This window comes from Lepisosteus platostomus, chromosome 8, assembly GCF_059453375.1.
Source record: "Lepisosteus platostomus isolate fLepPlt1 chromosome 8, fLepPlt1.hap1, whole genome shotgun sequence".
In the NCBI taxonomy this organism is placed as follows: Eukaryota; Metazoa; Chordata; class Actinopteri; order Semionotiformes; family Lepisosteidae; genus Lepisosteus; species Lepisosteus platostomus.
The window spans coordinates 4880221-4899491 of record NC_142618.1 but is presented as its reverse complement, the minus strand read 5'-3'; the positions used below and the strand labels follow the sequence as shown (position 1 = coordinate 4899491).

Below are 19271 nucleotides of genomic sequence, written 5' to 3'. Positions count from 1 at the left end.
TGATCTGACGAAGGTGTGCTGGAATGAAATCCAGCAGGTGTGTGGATGACCAGGACCAGGACTGGGAACCTCTGCTCTCGAGAGTCACATGGATGCTAATTAAGTTCTAAGCATTTAGGGAAAAAATGTGACGTGATAACAGGATAACTGAAGCAACTGTCAGTTCTGTAATGTCAAGTAATGTTGTTGGCACATCTAATGCATGGTTAAATATTATGCACTTAACACGGATAGCCTATAGTATTTTTGGGGTGATTTTATTTCATAAATAAAATGTAGCTACTTAAATTATTATTTTTAAATCTCTCATTACTTCATTACTGTGACGTGAACGTGCAGACTATTTCTGGAAATGTTTCCAGCAGTGGATGCATAAGCAAGATGGATCAATGCAAAAACAGCGAGTCCTTCTGCGACACGGCGAAGATGATGCACTGAACGCCTCCAGCCGTTGCCAATGACTGCTTCTCAACCCCTTTTCACTTCCCAAACACTGGGGTTTCCGGCGCTCAGTCCGCCAGTCCCCGGGGAGTCTGCGGCGGTACCGGGGCTCCATGGCAACACGGCGTCAGCAGCTCCTGTACAGAGTGTGAGCCGGAGAGTGCAGCTCCTCTCCCCGAGCAGAGGCAGCCCAGAGCATGATACCTTACCCTCCAGTCTGTCTGGCCTTTACATTTCATTCAGCAAAATTCATCTGAATGACCTCCGTATACCTTTCTTTGTGTTTTTTTTTAGAAAATGTTGGCCTTTACTCTAGTTTTGTAAGCTATGGAACAACTTACTGGAGACATATTGAGCATTGTAGGAGAAACACAAATCCACACCTTTATTTCTATGATATTGTACAAAACACTTTATGAAACAACTGAAATCTTTAATGTGATTTTAACAACAGAGGACTTGAATACCAATCTAAAGAACCCTAATGTTTACATGAGAACATAAGAAGGATCTCAACTGAGACCGTTTTTTTGTTACCACTTTTAAAGAGGATACTCGAAAATAACTTTTGGCATGTTCTAAAATCAGACTCATTTGTCCGCATCACTTTAAAGCTTTAGATCAGCATAGTTTGAAAGAAAAAAGACGTGATGCACTCTAAATATTGTCTGTAGTGAGACATAAAGCAAAACCATGTACGGTGTTTCTCAGTATATTTTATTAAGAAGAAAACACACATTCTTTTAAATGTATTTACCACTTTTATTTCACTAATGCGGAAACACACATTCAACATGTATCATATTGCAGCTGATGACAGGATGGGGACAGAATATCCTTCATGTAGATCATTAGATACCATGAACACTAATGCAGATTCAGAACTGGCTGGAAGGTCCCGTCTGTACAGTTTAAGGCTTGGCTGTGTCACTACGAAGTGAATGTCAAGTGAATTCTGGGACTCCACAGCTATTGTCTTTGACTAGACAGGTGATGATAAACAAAATCGATATACAGTCTCAAGTAAACATACTCGTAATGTAAGCTACTGTATGTTACACAGTCTGTTCTTCCTGCAGCACAATCTTATTCAGAGATTATCTTTCTTTCTCTAATACAGAAATATTCTATATTGAGCCTTCACAGCTTAGAATGGAATTTAGTGGAAAAAAATTCAATGATTTAAGTAAAAATGACTAACTCATGATCTAAGAACAGTATCTTTCTGCCTAAGAAGCACATGTATGTACCATATTATGTCCTTTACAATGTTAAGGTTCACTGTTGTTTAGCAGGCAATATTAGGAAAATCAGATAGAATCCAGTTACAAGGTTCAAGGTGTTGAGAGTAAACAGATATGAGCTCAGTAATGTTGTTGGCACATCTAATGCATGGTTAAATATTATGCACTTAACACGTATAGCCTAGAGTATTTTTGGGGTGATTTTGTTTCATAAATAAAATGTAGCTACTTAAATTATTTTTTTTATCTCTCATTACTTTCTAAGGCAGTGAGTAAAAATTTTAATTATTTAATTCCACTGCCTTTTGCATGACCGTGCATGTACAGTATATTAAGAACCTGGATAATTATTCTTTTAATTTTCTACATTTTTTTTTTAAAAAACCAATGCAGCATTGCTTCATTTCCATGCAATATGCATTTTCCAATACTTAATTTGATTGATTGAGTTACTTAAGCCAGTGTCCATAACATGACTGTGGAAGGTGATTAGTTCTATAATGTGCTCCAATGCAACGAGAGTGAGTATTGGCTTGTGAAGTCAAAGCCGACTCCACACAGGCATCCTTTATTCCTAATGATGTGAAAACATTTCCTCTGAAGTGTAGGCTTTAATCCTAAAAACGAAGAGAAAGGAACAAGTAAATACAAGTAAATACAAGAGGAACTAATAGCGTTCAATCCAAACCAGTGGCAAATGTCTTGTGGGAATCAAAACATCTAATGTCACGCATTAGAAATCAATTAAGTACGTATTAGTTACAGACCTGTCAGTATCATTATTTGCATGATGTAATAATTTTATTAATTAATATCGGGGTGCTATTAAATTACAGTGCAACACATTTAAGGACAGCTGTCACAGTTTCTCAAAACTTGGCTTCATACAATGCCACACGTTTAAAGGAGTATAAAAAGTCAAGTATCTGGAATTTTGCTTTTCTTTTTAATCATATTAGCAGCTTTGGTCACTGTGCCTAACCCTCACCAACGTCTGTATAAAGGCTAGGGCCAGATTTTGGGAAAAGTCATTTGTTCAGTTAAGGGAAAGCAGCACAGAGAAGAAACAATACAATACAAAAGAGCCTGAGTTTTGGCCCCAGTATATCATCTTGAGTCATCACTACTGTTACTAGATCAATAGTATTAACGTCGGGTGATGAGATTAGTGGAGTACCTCAGTACCTAGTGTAGACTCTTGGTCGCCACATTATAGAAAAGATATTGCTGCTGTTGCATCAGTCCAGAAAAGAGCGATCAAGTATATTCCAGGGCTTAAGGACATGCCCTACGCTAAAACTGAATGAACTGAAACCCTTTTAGATGTAAACAGAGAAGGGGACCCGATTCAAGAATTGCAAGGGAACCTGATATCCTCATAGGCACTGAAAATTTAAATCCAGCAGATTTGTTTTCAAAATGAAAAGTAAAAACTGAACCAAAACACTCAAAAGGCGACTACATGGAAGTGCATTTTATAGGAAATACAGTACAGAACAGGAGATCCTTTACCCAAAGGGTGAAGATTGGCCTCTCAAGAAATGTCTGAATGAGATGCTTTGGTTCAACTAGTTACTATGAAATAAGATAGATGGGTCAAATAGCCTCACATTTGTAATCTTTCTTGCATTCTTATTTCATGGTCTTTCAAGATAATTACTATATTTATCATCATAAAGGTGTTCTTGCTACGGTTTCTCATTATACTCATTTAGCAGAATTACAGGTACTTTAGTTATACAATCCTAGCAACATGTGGGTACATAATAGGGTTACAAACTGTAATAGCTGTCCTTTAACACCTCTGCTGACCTGTCCTGTTTTTGGACTAATATGCATAGAGAATGCTAACAAGTATTAGTTTTTACAAAAAATGATCTCACACTACACATTTCTCACACAGCCAAGGAAACTAACCAACTGATTTATGGATCTGAAAATGTTCTGGGATAAAATCTCTGACACGCACAGTTATAGAATTTGGAAACTGTCTGAAGCATAAACACAATTTAGGTTCTTTAAATAACAACACAATGTCAAATTATAAATGTGCTATTAACTGTATAACAAAACTACCCAAATGTTTTAGAGGTTTAAAAGAAAGCAGTTTCTGCTTTCTGTTTTCTTCATTTTCACCTTTTTTATTGTATTTGTTTGGTTATCAATAAAATGTACGTAAAGTGCAACTCGAAAATTCTCTGGATTGAAAGGTACTTTCTAAAAATAAAAATGATTGATTTGCAGTCACAGTTGTGATCGCTCTTCTGTAATTATTCAGGCCTGATCCTCAGTGGTCCTCTGATGGGGTTAGGTATATTCTTTCACAAATGATGAGAAACAGCTACATACCCTGTACGACTGTTTAAATACTCAAAAGCTTAACATTTTAAGATCTTACTTTTTTCAAACAGCCAATTTTTTAACACATATAAGCTAATTAAAAAAGCATGCATAATACACTTGCAGAAAATAAAAAGCAACTTGACCAGCACACAGTATTTGCCCCTCTTCTGAGCATGCCTCTAATGAGCTGAACTGAATTACAGTAGCACTTATGTACAAAATCACTTTCAAACCAACACAAAGCACAATTTTGCAAAAGCAGAAGGCAGAGTGACACCTTCCTTATTACTTTCAGCAAAATGTTTGCATTTGTTCCTTCAAGAGACATCATGCAGTTAAAACCAAATTAGAACGATTCAAGGCTTCAAAATGTTCTGCTCTGACTTCACATTTGAAGCAAAAATGAGATGCTTTCTTAAACAAAGTTGGTTAGTGCACGCTCAAGTCAATGTGAACAAAGCCTTTATCACAAGAAAGCTGTAAAGAAATCAAATAAAGGGTTGATTAATACAAGCAAAGATGACTGGCAAAGGTTTGGAGCACAAACATAATGAAACAAAAGCTGCCCCCTGAACACCTCTAACTGGCATAAAGCTCAGCAAAGAAAAGTAAAATAAATTAAATGTATAGTATTTGAATTTTGGAGCAATGCTAAAAGGGTCTGTTTTTTTCTTTCACCAATCAATGACTGACCACTTCCAACTGCGGTCATTTAGAAGAAAAAAATGCAAAAGAAGAAACGTTCTTGGATTCTGCTCGGTTTTTGCCAGGAAGAGGTGCTGAGGCCCAAGTCAATGGATGGGATGTGGCCCTGCTGCATGCTGACCAGTGCTGCATTCCTCTTACCTGCCATCACTCCTCCCCATCCTCTGGCGTGATCTCTGTCTCTTTATGAACCACTACTTTGGTCACTGACATGTCAGGGTGTTGCTCTTTGGCTTCTTTAATTGCCTGAGCCAGGGCCTAGCTCAAGGAGACCATTGGTGGGGAAACAAAGAGGAGGTGGAACGTGCATGATCAGAAGCAGGGTGGAGATTCATGGTCATTTACATCATTTACACATGAGAGTGAAATTAAGACAATTAGCATCTCAAAAACCCACAAAAAAAAGGAAAGAATCACCACCTCAAGGAGCATGCGCATTGTAACAAGGGTCTTTCTCGTACCTTCCTTTTGTAAGGATTTTCTCAAAACACGAATGATTCGGACGGTTCGGGATACTGAAACACAACAGCGCTGTGACTGTTAACCCCTACCTGGTCGTGGTCAATATCGGCGTCGCCAGTGATGACAATCCTCTTCTCGATCCTTGTTTCCGAGATGCCGCCCTTCACAGTCTGCAGGGGTTTGCAATAGATAGGACACACTTCTCAACCGGGGAATCACTGTGGTTTTAGATTCCACACAATACTGCTGGAGTCAGCCACAGCAGTGTGGCGCCATGGATACTCATCTTCCTGTTGGCTTCAGCTGGCCATAACTGAAATGGCTTTGCTTTCTTAGAAATAACTGTGTCAACGCTGGTGCTATTGCAATGGTAATTACACAATTCCTTCAGTTTTTAATAAAGTCTTTCACAGTAATTGTAAAGATATTTTTTTATTAAATCATTTTAATACCAGCAAGGAAAAACTTATTAAGTGATAACTTAATGCACTATTTCTTTCTGGAAATGATGACAGAGATTCGTGGACTGAAATTCCTTTAAACTCTTCAATTATAACCGATACCGCAGGGCTTTTAGCGTTTAGATTTTCCAGCTCAAACCCATTTTCTAACTGGAGCTCTTTCTCACCTTTGTGATATGTGTAGTAGTGGTAGTGCTTGTGGTCTCTGAAGTGATGGTCTGGGCACTCATCAACACCCCAGGCTCAGCATCGCCCGCGGTGTCTCCCTGAACAGACCAAGGCAAAACACAGACTGTCACCAGACCAGTGGCTTTTCAAACCTTTTCCAAGATATCCAACAAAACCGGCTGCAGCTCTAGACTTCACCCTTCACCCTCACCCTGCTGCAAGACACAGCTCTAATCAGACTGCAACAGTGCACGATGTTCCACACAACACCTGATAAAATAATACCAAAAGGTCCTTTTTTTTTTACTGGTTATTTAGATAGAAGAACCTATCCTATAAGAATATAATGTTCGCACAAAAATTCTAGATGATTTTACTGTTAAAACAACAAACACTTCATTCTATAACTTAACAGCAGAAATCAGAAGTACAACTGCTAATGCCGGCTGCATGACTTCAAATACCTGAACAATACCACTCGACTGACAGTCCTCTGTCCAACCAATACCCACCTGGGAGGATTCGTATGTAATTGTTTTAGTTTCTGTGTGAATTACGGGCACATCCTTGGTCGCTATTTCTCCTCTGTCCTCCAGTGTTGAAGTGATAAAGCTTACAGGTTCCGTTTTCACAACCAGTGGCTGTTGGAATCGACAAAGACAACCGTCAAATTTCTCTGAGAATTCGGATTTATAGACCTTCGCAAACCTAACCACACGGATCCCTACGATCTGTGGTCAGACTACACTGACAGGACCTCTACGGATGTTCCTGTCTGCTCATTTGCGATGAACATACGGCAGAGCTGCATTGTACAAAACGATAATGCAGATTACTGCAGTCGTAGGCACAAGACTCTAAGGATAATGTTCAAATGTAGAGAGTCCTGTGCGATTAAGACTAGCGCAGTAGCCTAATCAAAATGTCACAAGGCGTTTAAAAATGCAGAAACCAAGCACTGCGTGAGACAGTTCTTAATGCAGGACTGTTGCGTTTGCCAAAAGTCTGGGTAAGTCTTTTGAAACATTTCCTAAAAAACCCAAAAGCGAACTGAAATCCTAGAGGACGTGGAAATTTGATGACTTGGATAAGGAGTACCATTGCCATAGCTGTTCTTACACTTGTTTGCCTGCACCACGCTCCCCGAGCACCGGATCACCACCGTCACGCCCCCCTGTCTGTCAACCCGTCCTGATCCTCTGTCTCTTCCCTGTTGTCCTTCTCCACTTTCTTCCAGATTATACTGTCTGCATAGGGTCCTGAACTACGCTTTACCGGCTCCTATTACGTGATCATTATTCTATTCTCTTTAAGGTACAGTAAGGTTTCAATATTGGTGGAGCACGAGCACGAGCACCTTCTCCTCTGTCAGCGTCTTCGTCACGGCCTGCTCCTGCTGGAGGAAATCTTGCTTCAGCGTGCTGGCGAAGCTTTCCCTTTCCACCTTCGTCTCCGACGACTGGAAGACACAGGCAAGCGAACGCACGAGTCACACACAGAGGCCTGCACAGCTACTACGGCCGGGGAAATCCGGGACGGCTGGAAGGGCATCACTCTAAAGGTGTTCAACTTGAAGGCTGGCAAGACTAAGGAGATTTGCGAGACGGGGGAAGGTAATCCTCAATCCCATGGAATCGGGAAGAAAGCTGTAATCTTCAAAAGACATTCTGTGCAGCTTCTGATGAACAATTCCAGATTCACTCTGTCCTGTTCATCAGTCTGAGTAAATTTTAAAGATAGGCACTATCCTCATGAACAACGCACTGCGTATTTAAGAGTATTGATGTGACACACTTACCTTCTAGCCATGTATTTCATTTGTAACCGATTCATGTGTTGAAATATACTGTCCCAAACATAAATGTCTGAATTTGTTAAATTGCCATTTTGTTTTCATACTGCTGACATAACCCAGGTATTTTCCAAATTAAGGGAAACCACTGCCACAACAAACTCAGATAAGACTGCAGATCAAGCTGTATTTTTTTAGTATAAATACTGTATATTATCACTCATCACTGTCACCCTAAATAACCAATGTAAGATATTTCTGCATGTTCTCCACAAAAATACAAATAAAGGAGTCTTGTATTTATTCCAACAAATATAGTGATTAGTTTTTCAGATTAAAGATGAAGTCCCTTAAATACTTGCTGGAATTCAAAAAGGAGAAAAAAAAGAGAACTCCTCTTCAAGGCAAAATGATGCATGCTCATATAAATACATGTGCGATATATAAAAAAACAAACGTGACAACAGTGGGCTTCAGAGTGTAGCCATACAGTGTGATACTATAAGCTGAATGCAGAATTAACCACCTGAGCCCAACTATGTGAAGCAGAAGTGGCCCATCCCATACTGCTGATTTGATCTCTTGCTGACTCTATTAAAGTGGAGATGTCTTTATCCAAGGGCATTTCACCAGTCTGTTTAGTCTAAGTGGACAAAGAAATGGACAGTCAACACATACAAGAATGAAGACATACACAGTAGGACAAAGAGTTCCTCCCATCCACACAAGGTTCAGACCAGATACAGTAAAGGTGTTTTGAGCCTTATTCATAAAAGGAGGTTCACATAGCAACTTGGATAAAAATAAGCTGTTAAACTGGCTGTTTCATCATCCACACTTACTCTTGAAAATGAAATGCAGCCAGTGAATGCTGAGAGGTCACTAAAGGAATGCTGCTCTCTTTTATCTCGTATTTGTGCTCCTTTAAAAGCCGTGTCAAATGTATGCGACACCTGCTACAGGTTACAAGAGTTCACATTTCACAAATACGAAGAGCTTTCAAATGAAAGTGGGTCCTCTGAAGTGCTTTTAGTCCTATTTTCTTTAAATCCGTATAGCACATTTTTGTATTCCAAGTAGACTGAAGGGATTATGAGGGAATTTTAGGTATCATGGTTTTTGTTCCCAATTAGGGTAATTCTACCAGTACACATATAAAACAGCCATCTTTTAACGATCAGAAAATTTAACTCTGGTTATTCTTTCTTGGCATCAGCAGCACCTTACTTGATGAACATTGTCAGCATTGCCTCTCACAGTCCTCTATTTCACATGATCTACAGGCAATGTGGAGATTTTTTAGTCAAGTCCATCCTCACGGTTTATTGCTCATTTACAAAAAAGCTAGAACACCGTCTCTTATGAATATGGCCCACGGAATTCAGAGCAAGGAAAAGCAGCAAGAGAAATTAGGAAGCACAATGTAGGGTAAAAAACAAAAACAAGTCTGAAGCAGTGCCAGGTTGTCAGGGGGGCGTGTCACTTCTGGAGAGCAAACAAACGAGTTTCGTATGCATAGCAGCCTGTGCGGCAGGGGACGCCTGCACCCGCAGAAACATCGGAAAGATCGACATGAAGGGGGGAGATGGCTTGTGCCTTGGGAGATCATGTTCAGCTTTAAAGCGGCCAAATGATGCCAGATACCAAAGGTGAGTGGGTTCTGTCAAAATACAAAAGCAAAGCTGCCGTGGGGCACCTCAAGCAATCGGAACTGGTCGCCAAATGCAAAGTGTTGGCTTAAGACTCATGCTGCAGATCTTAAATGGGGGAGGCTCGGGGGCAAGGTGGGTAAGACGGCGCATCGTATCAGCAGTCAAGCCAGCAGTTACCACCGTTCTTGAAGCAGACGAAGACTCTGTGACATAGCGAGCAGTAGCGACAGTAAACTGTTTTTCCCCCGGAGCCTTCCACCGCCCCAGGGTTTTGTCGGTCGGCATAACGCCCTCCATCACGAGGACCGTTCCTTCGGGCTGCTGGCCACCTCCCATCTCGTGACTCCGCCCCTCGAACCCGCCTTTCCTCCCACTCACTTTAAAGGCATCTGAGCCCAAGGCCATCTCCGCTTCCTGGATTACGATAAGCGTCCCCTTGTCTCCTGTCAAAGGCTTGTCCTCGGCAGAGGGGTCCAGAATCTCATACTCTGCCGACACGGGAATGATCTTAACCGCGGGGGAAGAGCGCTCCGCCTTTCTCTTCGGGTCCTGGGAGGTGAACTGAACGGATTTGTCACCGTCTTTGGCCCGAGTTGTCATTGTCACAATTTTCCCAGACGTGGTGTCATAGGATTTTCCCAAGGTGTACGTTTTCTGTTTCATCTCTTCTTCCTTAGACCTCATGTCACTCCGGAGGTCCTCGAGTGTTTTGAACTCGCCAGCGCTCTTTTCCCCAGGCAACGTACTGGTCACTGCCATTACTTTATAGGTCACAATGTTTTTCTTTTCACCTGCAGCTACTTTAGGAGGCATTTTGTCTACAATAACCCACTCATCAGAATCCTACATGTGGGACATAAACATTGCATTAGCCAGTTACCCTAATCTGAGCAGTATTTCTGATGCAGGCACAACATCAAAAAGAAAATTCCATGGAAAAATGCTGCAACAGAATTTGTTCAAGGAAAAACATGCAGCTGCTTGTGATCAGACTGTTTTAAGCTTTTTTGTGCATGACATCCTGCAGGCCAAAATTACCTCTTTGTTTTTGTTTACAGACATCCTACATTAAAGGTTTCTGAAGACAGTACAGCAGGCAGTCACACTGTCTGTCTCAAAACTACAGTAAGAAATGTGTATTTAATCCCCTTACCAAGTAAACTTGGTAACAATAATAAATAATAAATTACATTTTTCTAGCATTTGGTTGAGCTATCAGTATCAATATATTTGCTCTAATATGAAGGAAAGGAAAAGAAACCTCAAGGGATGATGGAATAGTTTTCAGCATCTTAATATGGCGAGAAGAGGAGACGACAGAGCCAGAAGTCAAGGCCTCTCGGACAGTCTTGTCCTCTGGCTGGTGTGTGAAAATAGCAGGGTCAGTACAGCCGAAACTCAGAGAGGTTAGTTATGCTCCTTCTTGACCAGTGGATGCAAAACTAACTGACCAATGTATGCATTATGTAACCAATTAGGTATTCACCCTAACCGATTTAATTTTCGATTGCAGGAGACCTAATGAACACTAAGACCTCTGAAAGCTCACTGGTATAGTTAAAAGGTGTCACTATGGAGTCCACTGTGAATTTTGCATTGCATTTGTTGATACCTTCTCTTTTGGCTTTCTTTCCAAAAAAAGACCAGAGATATAAGCTTGTTAATAGTTTTCTCTGGCAGTCAATTTTTCTGCAGCCATACTGATGCTTAAGATATTAAGTATTAATCTGAACTAATCCATTTATGAAACAATTGTACTAATCTGTCTTGAACTCACCTTTAATTTGTTACTTGCATAACAAGACAATAATTGGGGGATGTTTTCCTACTCGGTAATAAAATACTTTTAGCTGCTCACTTTGCCATTTCAAGTCTCCAATAAAACAAAGTAGAAATGTTCGCAGAGATTTTTTTTTACATGATGTCATAAAATTGATCTTCGGAAAACTATTACACTTTCAGCAGTTGTTTTGCCCTGTCTCCTAGTCCGCTCTAAAGCACTTTTAACAGATCTCTGTCTCAATTTCTGTCCCTTGAGGTGCTGAATACAGCAGACCATGTGAAAGTAGCAGGAATACTACATCCCATTTGAAGAAACACGTATGAAACAAACCAAGCAGACGACAAATATTATTAAAGAAATGTCCTTTTAGTCCACTTTCATATGCCCCGTGCTTGTGAAGTGTATCTTAGTCATTAAAATAGATGTTTACTATAACAAGGCACATAAAAACATCCTACTGTACCTTGGACGAGCTTTCCAAGTGACTGTACTGGACGGCATGGAGTTCGCCCACCTTTGATTTGACTTCTTCTTTGGTCTATGGAAGAAAAAGGAAACATAAAAAACGACATTCTGTTACAATCTACCAACCGGGCCTTCCAAAAATTAAGGTTCAAATATATAGTTTTAGAATCCCCATCCAAAATTGCAGAAACAAATGCAGTCTATGTGATGTGGAATATCATGGATGTGATGTGATGTGATGTTCAACCCATACTCTATTTTTCACTCAAATGTAAAAGGTTACAAATCTAAGGAAACTATCTGGTCCAAATATATTGCATATATACAGTATATGAACACTGAGAAAAATATGAACACAGTGCTGGGCTTACTGTTAGTAATATGAATAGTAAGAGGAGGCTCATACTGTACCCCACATGGTTTTCAAAATGCTCACAGCCCAATTTCATCCCAATCCTTACCTTCCCTTGAGCGTGAGCTCAATATCAGTGTAATGCTTAACCCACTCCGCAAGTTTTTAATAGAGGATCGATCATCAGGAAATGAAAGGACAAAACATCAGCGAAACAAGGACACGGGATCACCATTAGAAACTAAAAGGGAACTTATGCAGCACAGGAACAGGAAATGCTTCTTTACAAAAAGAGTTCTGGGTGCTTTGGAACAGGCTTTCCAGTCAACGACTGAAGCCCAAACTGTGGGCTCTTTTAAGAAATGGCTGGGAAAAAACTGATTCCCCGAGCTACTCAACTACCGTATGAACAAAATCGACTGAATGGCCTCGTTTTGCACATACTGTAAACCTTCTCCTGCTCTCATGGCTGTGATGTGGGGAGTGTTTGGTAAGGGAATTTGAAGGAAATATGCTGTAAAGGTGCTCAAGTCAACCACAGCACTGAGAGAGTATTCACTGGATCGGTTTAATGCCACAGAGAACACACACAGCACATGGGATCTTCAGGATTTGGCAGTATTTTTTGTTAAATCTAGGATGATAAAAGTTCAATTCTGAAGAGGCTGGTTAAAAGGATTCTGTTGATTAATAATTAATGCCAAGGACTTTTATTACTTGCAGTTAAAAAAAGTAAACAAAATATACACTTGTATGACATTTACAGTAGAAATGAATAAAAACGCTCAAAACAGAAAATAATTAAATCTTGAAATGCTGTAACTATCAGTATGAGCAACACATTTAAAGAGCTCATGGAAAAATGATGTGAACTGAGCACACATACACGGACAGTTTTGTGTATTGCAACATTACACTGAAATTGCTAAATTTAACAATATATAACTGCTGATAAACCAATTAATATTAATTTAACAATATAATTGTTTAGTTTCTTCTTATAGGATTGCATGTTTTTGTTTCAGATTTGCTATTTACACATTTAAAAGCCCATAATACATTATTTAAACAACAGAATAGTGCTTATGAAGTTTACATGAAGTGCCATATGCTTAAAACCACATTAGTTTGGAATACTAAAAATACTAAAAGCAAATTGAAAAACATGACAAAAACCAATAAAGTCTATATAAACATTGATTGAAACTTCACAATTATCAGATTGATACTGAATGATCTCACAGCATTTGCTGCAAAATAACTGGTAATTTAAGATTTGTCACTTGAGATAGGTTCATATTATGTACAGTTGTGTGAAAAGTAAAGACACCCCTGGTCAAATTGTATATTTCAGTGAATCTTTAAGTGGTACAAACTTAAACATGACATTTGTTAATGCACAATTAATATTTATTTACAGTTATGTAGATATAAATAATAAAATAATGAATATGGCACATGCAAATGTTTGGCCCCCCAGTCAGTACTTAGTAATGCCCCCACTGGCAGGAATCACAGATTCCAAATGTTTCCTGTAGACCGTTTATACTTTTCCACACTCTTCCATACAGACATTTTCTAGCTCAATAATCTTGTCTTCTTGCATGCATTGTATGTTTGAGATCTCCCCACAGATTCTCAATAATATTCAAGTCTGGGGACTGTGAAGCCCAATTCCAAAACCTTCATCTTTTGTTCTGGTAAGTACTTTATGGTTGATTTTGATGTATGCTCCAGATCAATGTCTTGATGAAATATCCAGCTTCAATTTCTTCACTGACTCTGGGAGATGAGCTTCTAGGATTTGTTGAGATTTAGTTGAATCCATTCTTCTTTCCACCTGCACAATAGTTCTTGTGCCACTGGCTGCCACACAACCCCAGAGCAAAACTGCTTAACGGCCGATGAGGTCTTCTTTTCTTCAAATGCTTCACTTGTTTTTCTCCAAATGTATCTGCTATGGTTCTGGCCAAAAAGTTCAATGTTAGTTTCATCAGTCCACGGCACTTTGTCCCAAAGAGTTTCTGGCTCATCGGGGTTTTGTGTTGCACACTTCAGAAATGGAGTTTTGTGATAAGATCTTAGGAAAGGTCTCCTTCTGACAACTCTCCCACGCAGATCATTTTTGTGTAATCAACTCCGTACAATAGACCAGTGACAGCTAAACGTTTCTCTGAGTCTTCTGCAGTGATCTGTGGGCTCCACTTTGCAAATCTGACCAGTTTTAGAGCGGTTCTCTCAGACATTTTTCTGGGTCTTCCAGATCTTGCCTTGAACTCAACAGTTCCCTTCTTAATGATTTTTCTGATAGTTGAAATTGCAAAATGGAAGCATTGAGACCTTTTTATAGCCCTTCCCCTGCTTTGTAAGAGTGAATTATCTTTACTTTCAAGTCCTCAGTCAGCTGCTTAGAGGAGCCCATGGTTTTTGAAAGCAGGCAAAACAACCATCCCAACCTGAGAGTTTAGAAAGCTCAGAGTATATGTTCAATTAAGACCTTTTGAGTCAACTGAGTTTGGGTGTCTGAAAACAAATTAAAAAGTAGTAACAAATTAACTGGAAGTGTGCCAAGACTTTTGTACACATTCATTTATTTTGTTAAATCTGTTAAAATCAGCAAATAAATACTAACTGCAGGTTTGCAAAATTTGCAAAAAGATGTCATGTTTACGTTTGTACCACACAGAGGTATGTCAACTTCTTTTCACTTAGAGATTCACTGAAACAATTTGCCTAAACTTTTGCACAAAACTGTAGTATATAGTACTCATTAAATTAATACAATAGTAACCCCTCTATGTAACAGACTTTGCTTTAATGGACTTCAGATTTAACAGACAAAAACCTGCTCAGCAATGCTGTCTATAACATCAGAAATACTGGAGTTTCCTCCTCTATGATGGGGGTAATGCAAAAATAATAAAACAAATAAAAAATAAATACTACACATGTTTAAATTCAGGATTAGCAAAGGGACAGATCACCTGCTTACGATGGGTGCTGATTCTGTTCCATATGCTTCAGCAAAGTCTATACAGTATATTTGCAACGTGAAAAAACATGTCTAATTATGACCAAAAAAGGCACAGGAACACTTTTCCTTGGCTGTGTTGATTGTAATTGTTAAAGTAAAAGATCCAGAGAGCACATACTTTGTCTATATATATATATTTCTCATATAATTTTTGGCTGAAAATAATGGATACCCATTCCACCCTATCAGTCTGTTCAACCAAGATGTTGCTGGAATATCTTCCAATCTGTCTAATACATTTAATCTCAGAAAGTATTCATTCTAGCCTTAAAAAATGTTTAGACTTTTTCCTCAACATTCAGAGAACATACACTGCACTGTTGCTCCTGGTACCCCTGTTTCTTGTGTTGGCTCAAATTGTACGTTTTTCCATTTCTGGGACGTTAAGTGTTTAACACCAAATCACCACATGTTATGAACCCCAGAACAGTTTTGACCATTTCTGTTCAGGATACTGGAGTACTGAATGACCCTTTGCAGCACTGTTATTTCTAGGTCAAGATTTTGATAAGGAAGTTCACAGGTGCTGTGGCTGGTCTACAGGGGAGCAAAAAAAAAAAGTGCATGTTACTCTGCTAGTACTTTTCTGTGATTGAATTCCTTGAGTTTCTACAACTGCCAAAGTGATGGATTCAGAGGTTCTTATACACATACAGTACATACACCCATAGATATGTACTGAAGTCTTACTGATAATGAATGAAAAATGCCAGAATGTAATCTAGCAACCAGAATGTTTTATGTTGCTTGTGCATGCGTCTCCCCCTGTCAAAAGGTTCCAAGACACATGGGCCAATAGAAATTCCATTGCGTAACCTAAAGTTTCCCCAAATATTTCATCAGTAAATTGGATTTGTCATCATTAAATTGGTAGCACACATTTCTGTTCATCATCAATAAGGCACTATAATCGTCTTGCTTTTTACAAAAAATCACCAAGATACTTGAACAGAGAAAAGAAAAACAGGTTCAAGTCATTTTAAGTTAAGAGAAATGTTTGTACTGTATAACAAAACTGTACAATTTGCAAAACAGAAGCACAGGAGTCTCACAATGCTTGGGGAACTTGCAACTTAGGAGACTCCCAGTGAAGATTCAACTCTAACAAAGGTGAATTACAATATGCACAACATGTCTTATGTTAACCATTTGAGACTGTTTAAAGGTTAATTCCCTGACATGTTTAAGCTTTGATTAAACTTCTTCTCAACAGAAGTGGTTCTAAATCACTGGTCCATCTCTGCTATATTTTGTTGCAACTGGACCCTTAAACACCAGTGCTGTAACTGGAGTCTGTAGTGGTCTGCTTGCAGTTTTCTTATGCACTTAGTACTTGGTGAGACCAAGTTAAAGTGCATTTCCAAACCTTTAACATACGAAATGTTATGTGTTCCGCTCATAAATAGCCAATTAAAGTATTGATTACTTATTTCTGGATAAACATGTGTCAATGTTAACAATTGATCAATTAGGTGATCTGAAGAGCTGAGAGCACATTTTAAAAACAGGCTTTAAATAGAAAAATGACAAATTAGCTTGGGCTCAGCTAGAGAAAACACTAGAAGACACAGGCATCCTCCAGGACCAGGGCTGAGAACTGGTGTTTGACTATCTGTATTCTCAAAAGAACGAGTCTGTGCAAGCTGTGAAAAACAGTCTACACACAGATATTAGGGGTCACAAAACCAGATTCTTTTTCACACTGCCAGAATTTAGATCTAAACTCTCATCATTACATGTTCTGATGAGTTTATTTGTGCAAAGCAGCTTTAACACCGTAATGGTTTTACACTGAACAAAAAACAGGACCACTCAAGACGTATTTGCAGTCATATACAGTAACTACATCTGAAAAGATACTCTCTGCAGCCAATTCCAACAGACTGCTTTATAGTTCAGGAAGTCTCTCCTGGGAAATACAGCCGACAATGTGTTCAAATAGAGGTCCTTCATTTGGCGAGAAAACACAGGGATTTTGATCTCTCATACCCCCTTGATAACTGCACTCCTTGATACCTGGAATGCTCTGTCACAGAAACATGCTTTTATCATGTGGTAGTGGGAACTATTATTTAACAACAACAATAATAATGACTTGCATTTACTGTATAGAGTACTTTCAAGCCAAAGGAGTAGCACAATTCACTACTGACATGCTGCCGTGTGAAGAGCTGCAGGCAACCCCATTACACAGCAGTTGATGCAGACAAGAGAGAAGCTGCCTCACCAGCTGACTTACTGGGGAGCTACAGGCAGGACAGACTGTGCACATCCAAAATCGATGGGTCAACACCCCTGCTCTTTATCAACCAAGTATGCAAGACCTCGGATCTACGGCTCATCCGAAGCACAATAAGAAGAGTCTCTGGTCACCATACTGAGTTACTGGTTTTTAAGGTCTGGTTCAGCAGGGAAGAGCGCCGTCTACTGGTCCACCACACCCACTTACAGCAACAACCTGGTTTTCTTTGGATGACTTCCCTTCCCAATACTGAGCTGCTTAGCCTTGCTTTTTTATGAGATGTGACGAGAGCGGGCTACAAGGTGGTAACTTTGCTGCTTTTCAATGGGAATTTTTGCTCTGCGCTGCATAACCAAACAGGACTGAGACTTACTTCCTCAGGCACAAGGGGTTCAATCATTGGAGCATCTTCCAGCCTTGGGGAAGTCCGGACTGGAGATGTTGACAGCCTCTTCTCCCACTCAGTAAGTCCTGCACTGTCCGAAGTCGTTTCCAAAAAGGTGCGTTTCAATTCACTGATGTTAGTTTGATGTTTCACAAGCTCTTCTTGAGCCGTAATTGTTTCCTGATAAATTATAAAATTGCAGGAAGGTGAAGATGAAAAATTTCCCTAACCTGCATTTTAAAGATAAACCTTGAATTTAAACAGCCAATGCTGAGCTTCTTCAAGAAGAACAACAAATTGCTCATCGTATGCCAGTTTATTACATGATAAATTGACCAAATAGTGCTTCTGTAAGTATTTTTCGGGTTCCTACTCTGGACACAGTCCCAATTCACTGAAGCTCTGCATTAGCAGTCCACTCTTGAGTGCCACACACCAAGCTGAACACACGTGCTAAAACATTCACCCCAACACAATACCCAGACCGAAGCTGCTAACAGTTAAGTGTCTCAAAACAAATTTTAAAGTGTCAGTAAATCAACAGTGACAGGACTATACTCTGTGCAGTCAAATGAACACAGTGAAGGGATAGGGGGAAGTCTTAACTTTGTTAGTAAGGGGGATATCCAGCCTGAGCCCAACTGCAAAAAAAAGAGTGCCCTCCAAGCATCACAGTTTTAAGTCTGTATTTCAACTCCTACGAAAGCCTGCATGCATTTTCCTTTCACCACATACCAACCTCCAACATCAGATTACTATGTTTGACAAATACATTTTCCCCTTTTATTCGTCCTATGAAACTATTCTGGAAAAAAACAAAGAGATATTAATTTGAAAGAATCCAGAGGACAGTTTGGTTCTCTAACTCCTAGCTGTGCAGTTTACCACATTGACCTTTCAGCGTCTGGGAAGCAGCACCTTTACTGAAGTGCTTGGCACATCCCCCTGAGAAACGCGATGATCGACAGATCGGTTAAACAGCTCTTGAACAGAGCCGGAGGCGGTTATCAAGTGCTCTTCACTTCTGTTTTAACCAAGATTTTAGGTCACGATCTTCCAGAAACAGGCAAAATACGACAGAACAGCACTATTTTATTTGGTAATGCCACCAAATGTAGCATGCTTATTTTATATTGTGGAAACACATACTGTACACCTTACCTTGAAAAAAATAATATATAAAGAAGTGCAATCGTTTTATTTTCTTTTGAACAGACTACCTGAATGAAAAGCACTGCATTAAAGGTGCGCTTGACCAATTTACTGTATTAGCCCTTTAGACTCCGTCAACTGCTTCTCAGTTGAAGTGTTTTTGACAATCGGCTTAGAGCCCTGCCGAAGTGAGATTTGACCTTGGGTACCTGCGGCTTTATTTCAGATTCTTCCTCTTGGTCCGACTGGCAGCAATAAGGAGGATTGAAAAAGGAAAAAGCTTTATTAAATCACAGTCAAGGTTAATGCGCCATTAGCAGAAATGTAAGACTCTGCAGAAAAACATATGAATTCCTGTTGGAAGGTGGGGTTAAATGAGCACATCTGCAAATGTCAGGACGGTAACACCCAAGTACTAATCCTCAACTTGTCAGTCATAAAACTCCAAAGCATATTTGTTTTCCAGCCCATCACATCATATTAGAAATAAAGCAAGCTATTTAATGACACTGAATGACACTGTTATACAGTAGGTGTATCTGAAATCTGACTATTTTAAAAACGCCAGGCTCTTGTCTCAGTCATGAGCA

At 39.5% G+C, this 19271-nt stretch overlaps 1 protein-coding gene across 26 annotated transcripts in view; it reads right to left on the bottom strand.

The window, feature by feature from the left end:
* Positions 1-1179: 1179 nt before the first annotated feature.
* epb41l3a (erythrocyte membrane protein band 4.1-like 3a) overlaps positions 1180-19271 on the bottom strand; it is a 75085-nt gene continuing 56993 nt past the window's right edge. For 5 of the 26 annotated variants that reach the window (XM_088642145.1, XM_088642121.1, XM_088642129.1 and 2 more), the window contains 13 exons: positions 18891-18926; positions 18269-18334; positions 17518-17709; positions 11515-11589; positions 10530-10628; positions 9446-10111; positions 8143-8259; positions 7182-7283; positions 6337-6465; positions 5824-5922; positions 5285-5365; positions 4875-4991; positions 1180-2302 (listed from right to left, as the gene is read on the bottom strand). In XM_088642145.1, coding sequence (XP_088498271.1) covers positions 4881-4991; positions 5285-5365; positions 5824-5922; positions 6337-6465; positions 7182-7283; positions 8143-8259; positions 9446-10111; positions 10530-10628; positions 11515-11589; positions 17518-17709; positions 18269-18334; positions 18891-18926 — 1773 coding nt within the window. In that variant the 3' untranslated portion in view covers positions 1180-2302; positions 4875-4880. The remainder of the gene's footprint in view (positions 2303-4874; positions 4992-5284; positions 5366-5823; positions 5923-6336; positions 6466-7181; positions 7284-8142; positions 8260-9445; positions 10112-10529; positions 10629-11514; positions 11590-17517; positions 17710-18268; positions 18335-18890; positions 18927-19271) is intronic. The other 21 variants (XM_088642124.1, XM_088642132.1, XM_088642136.1 and 18 more) reach the window with 11 other exon arrangements.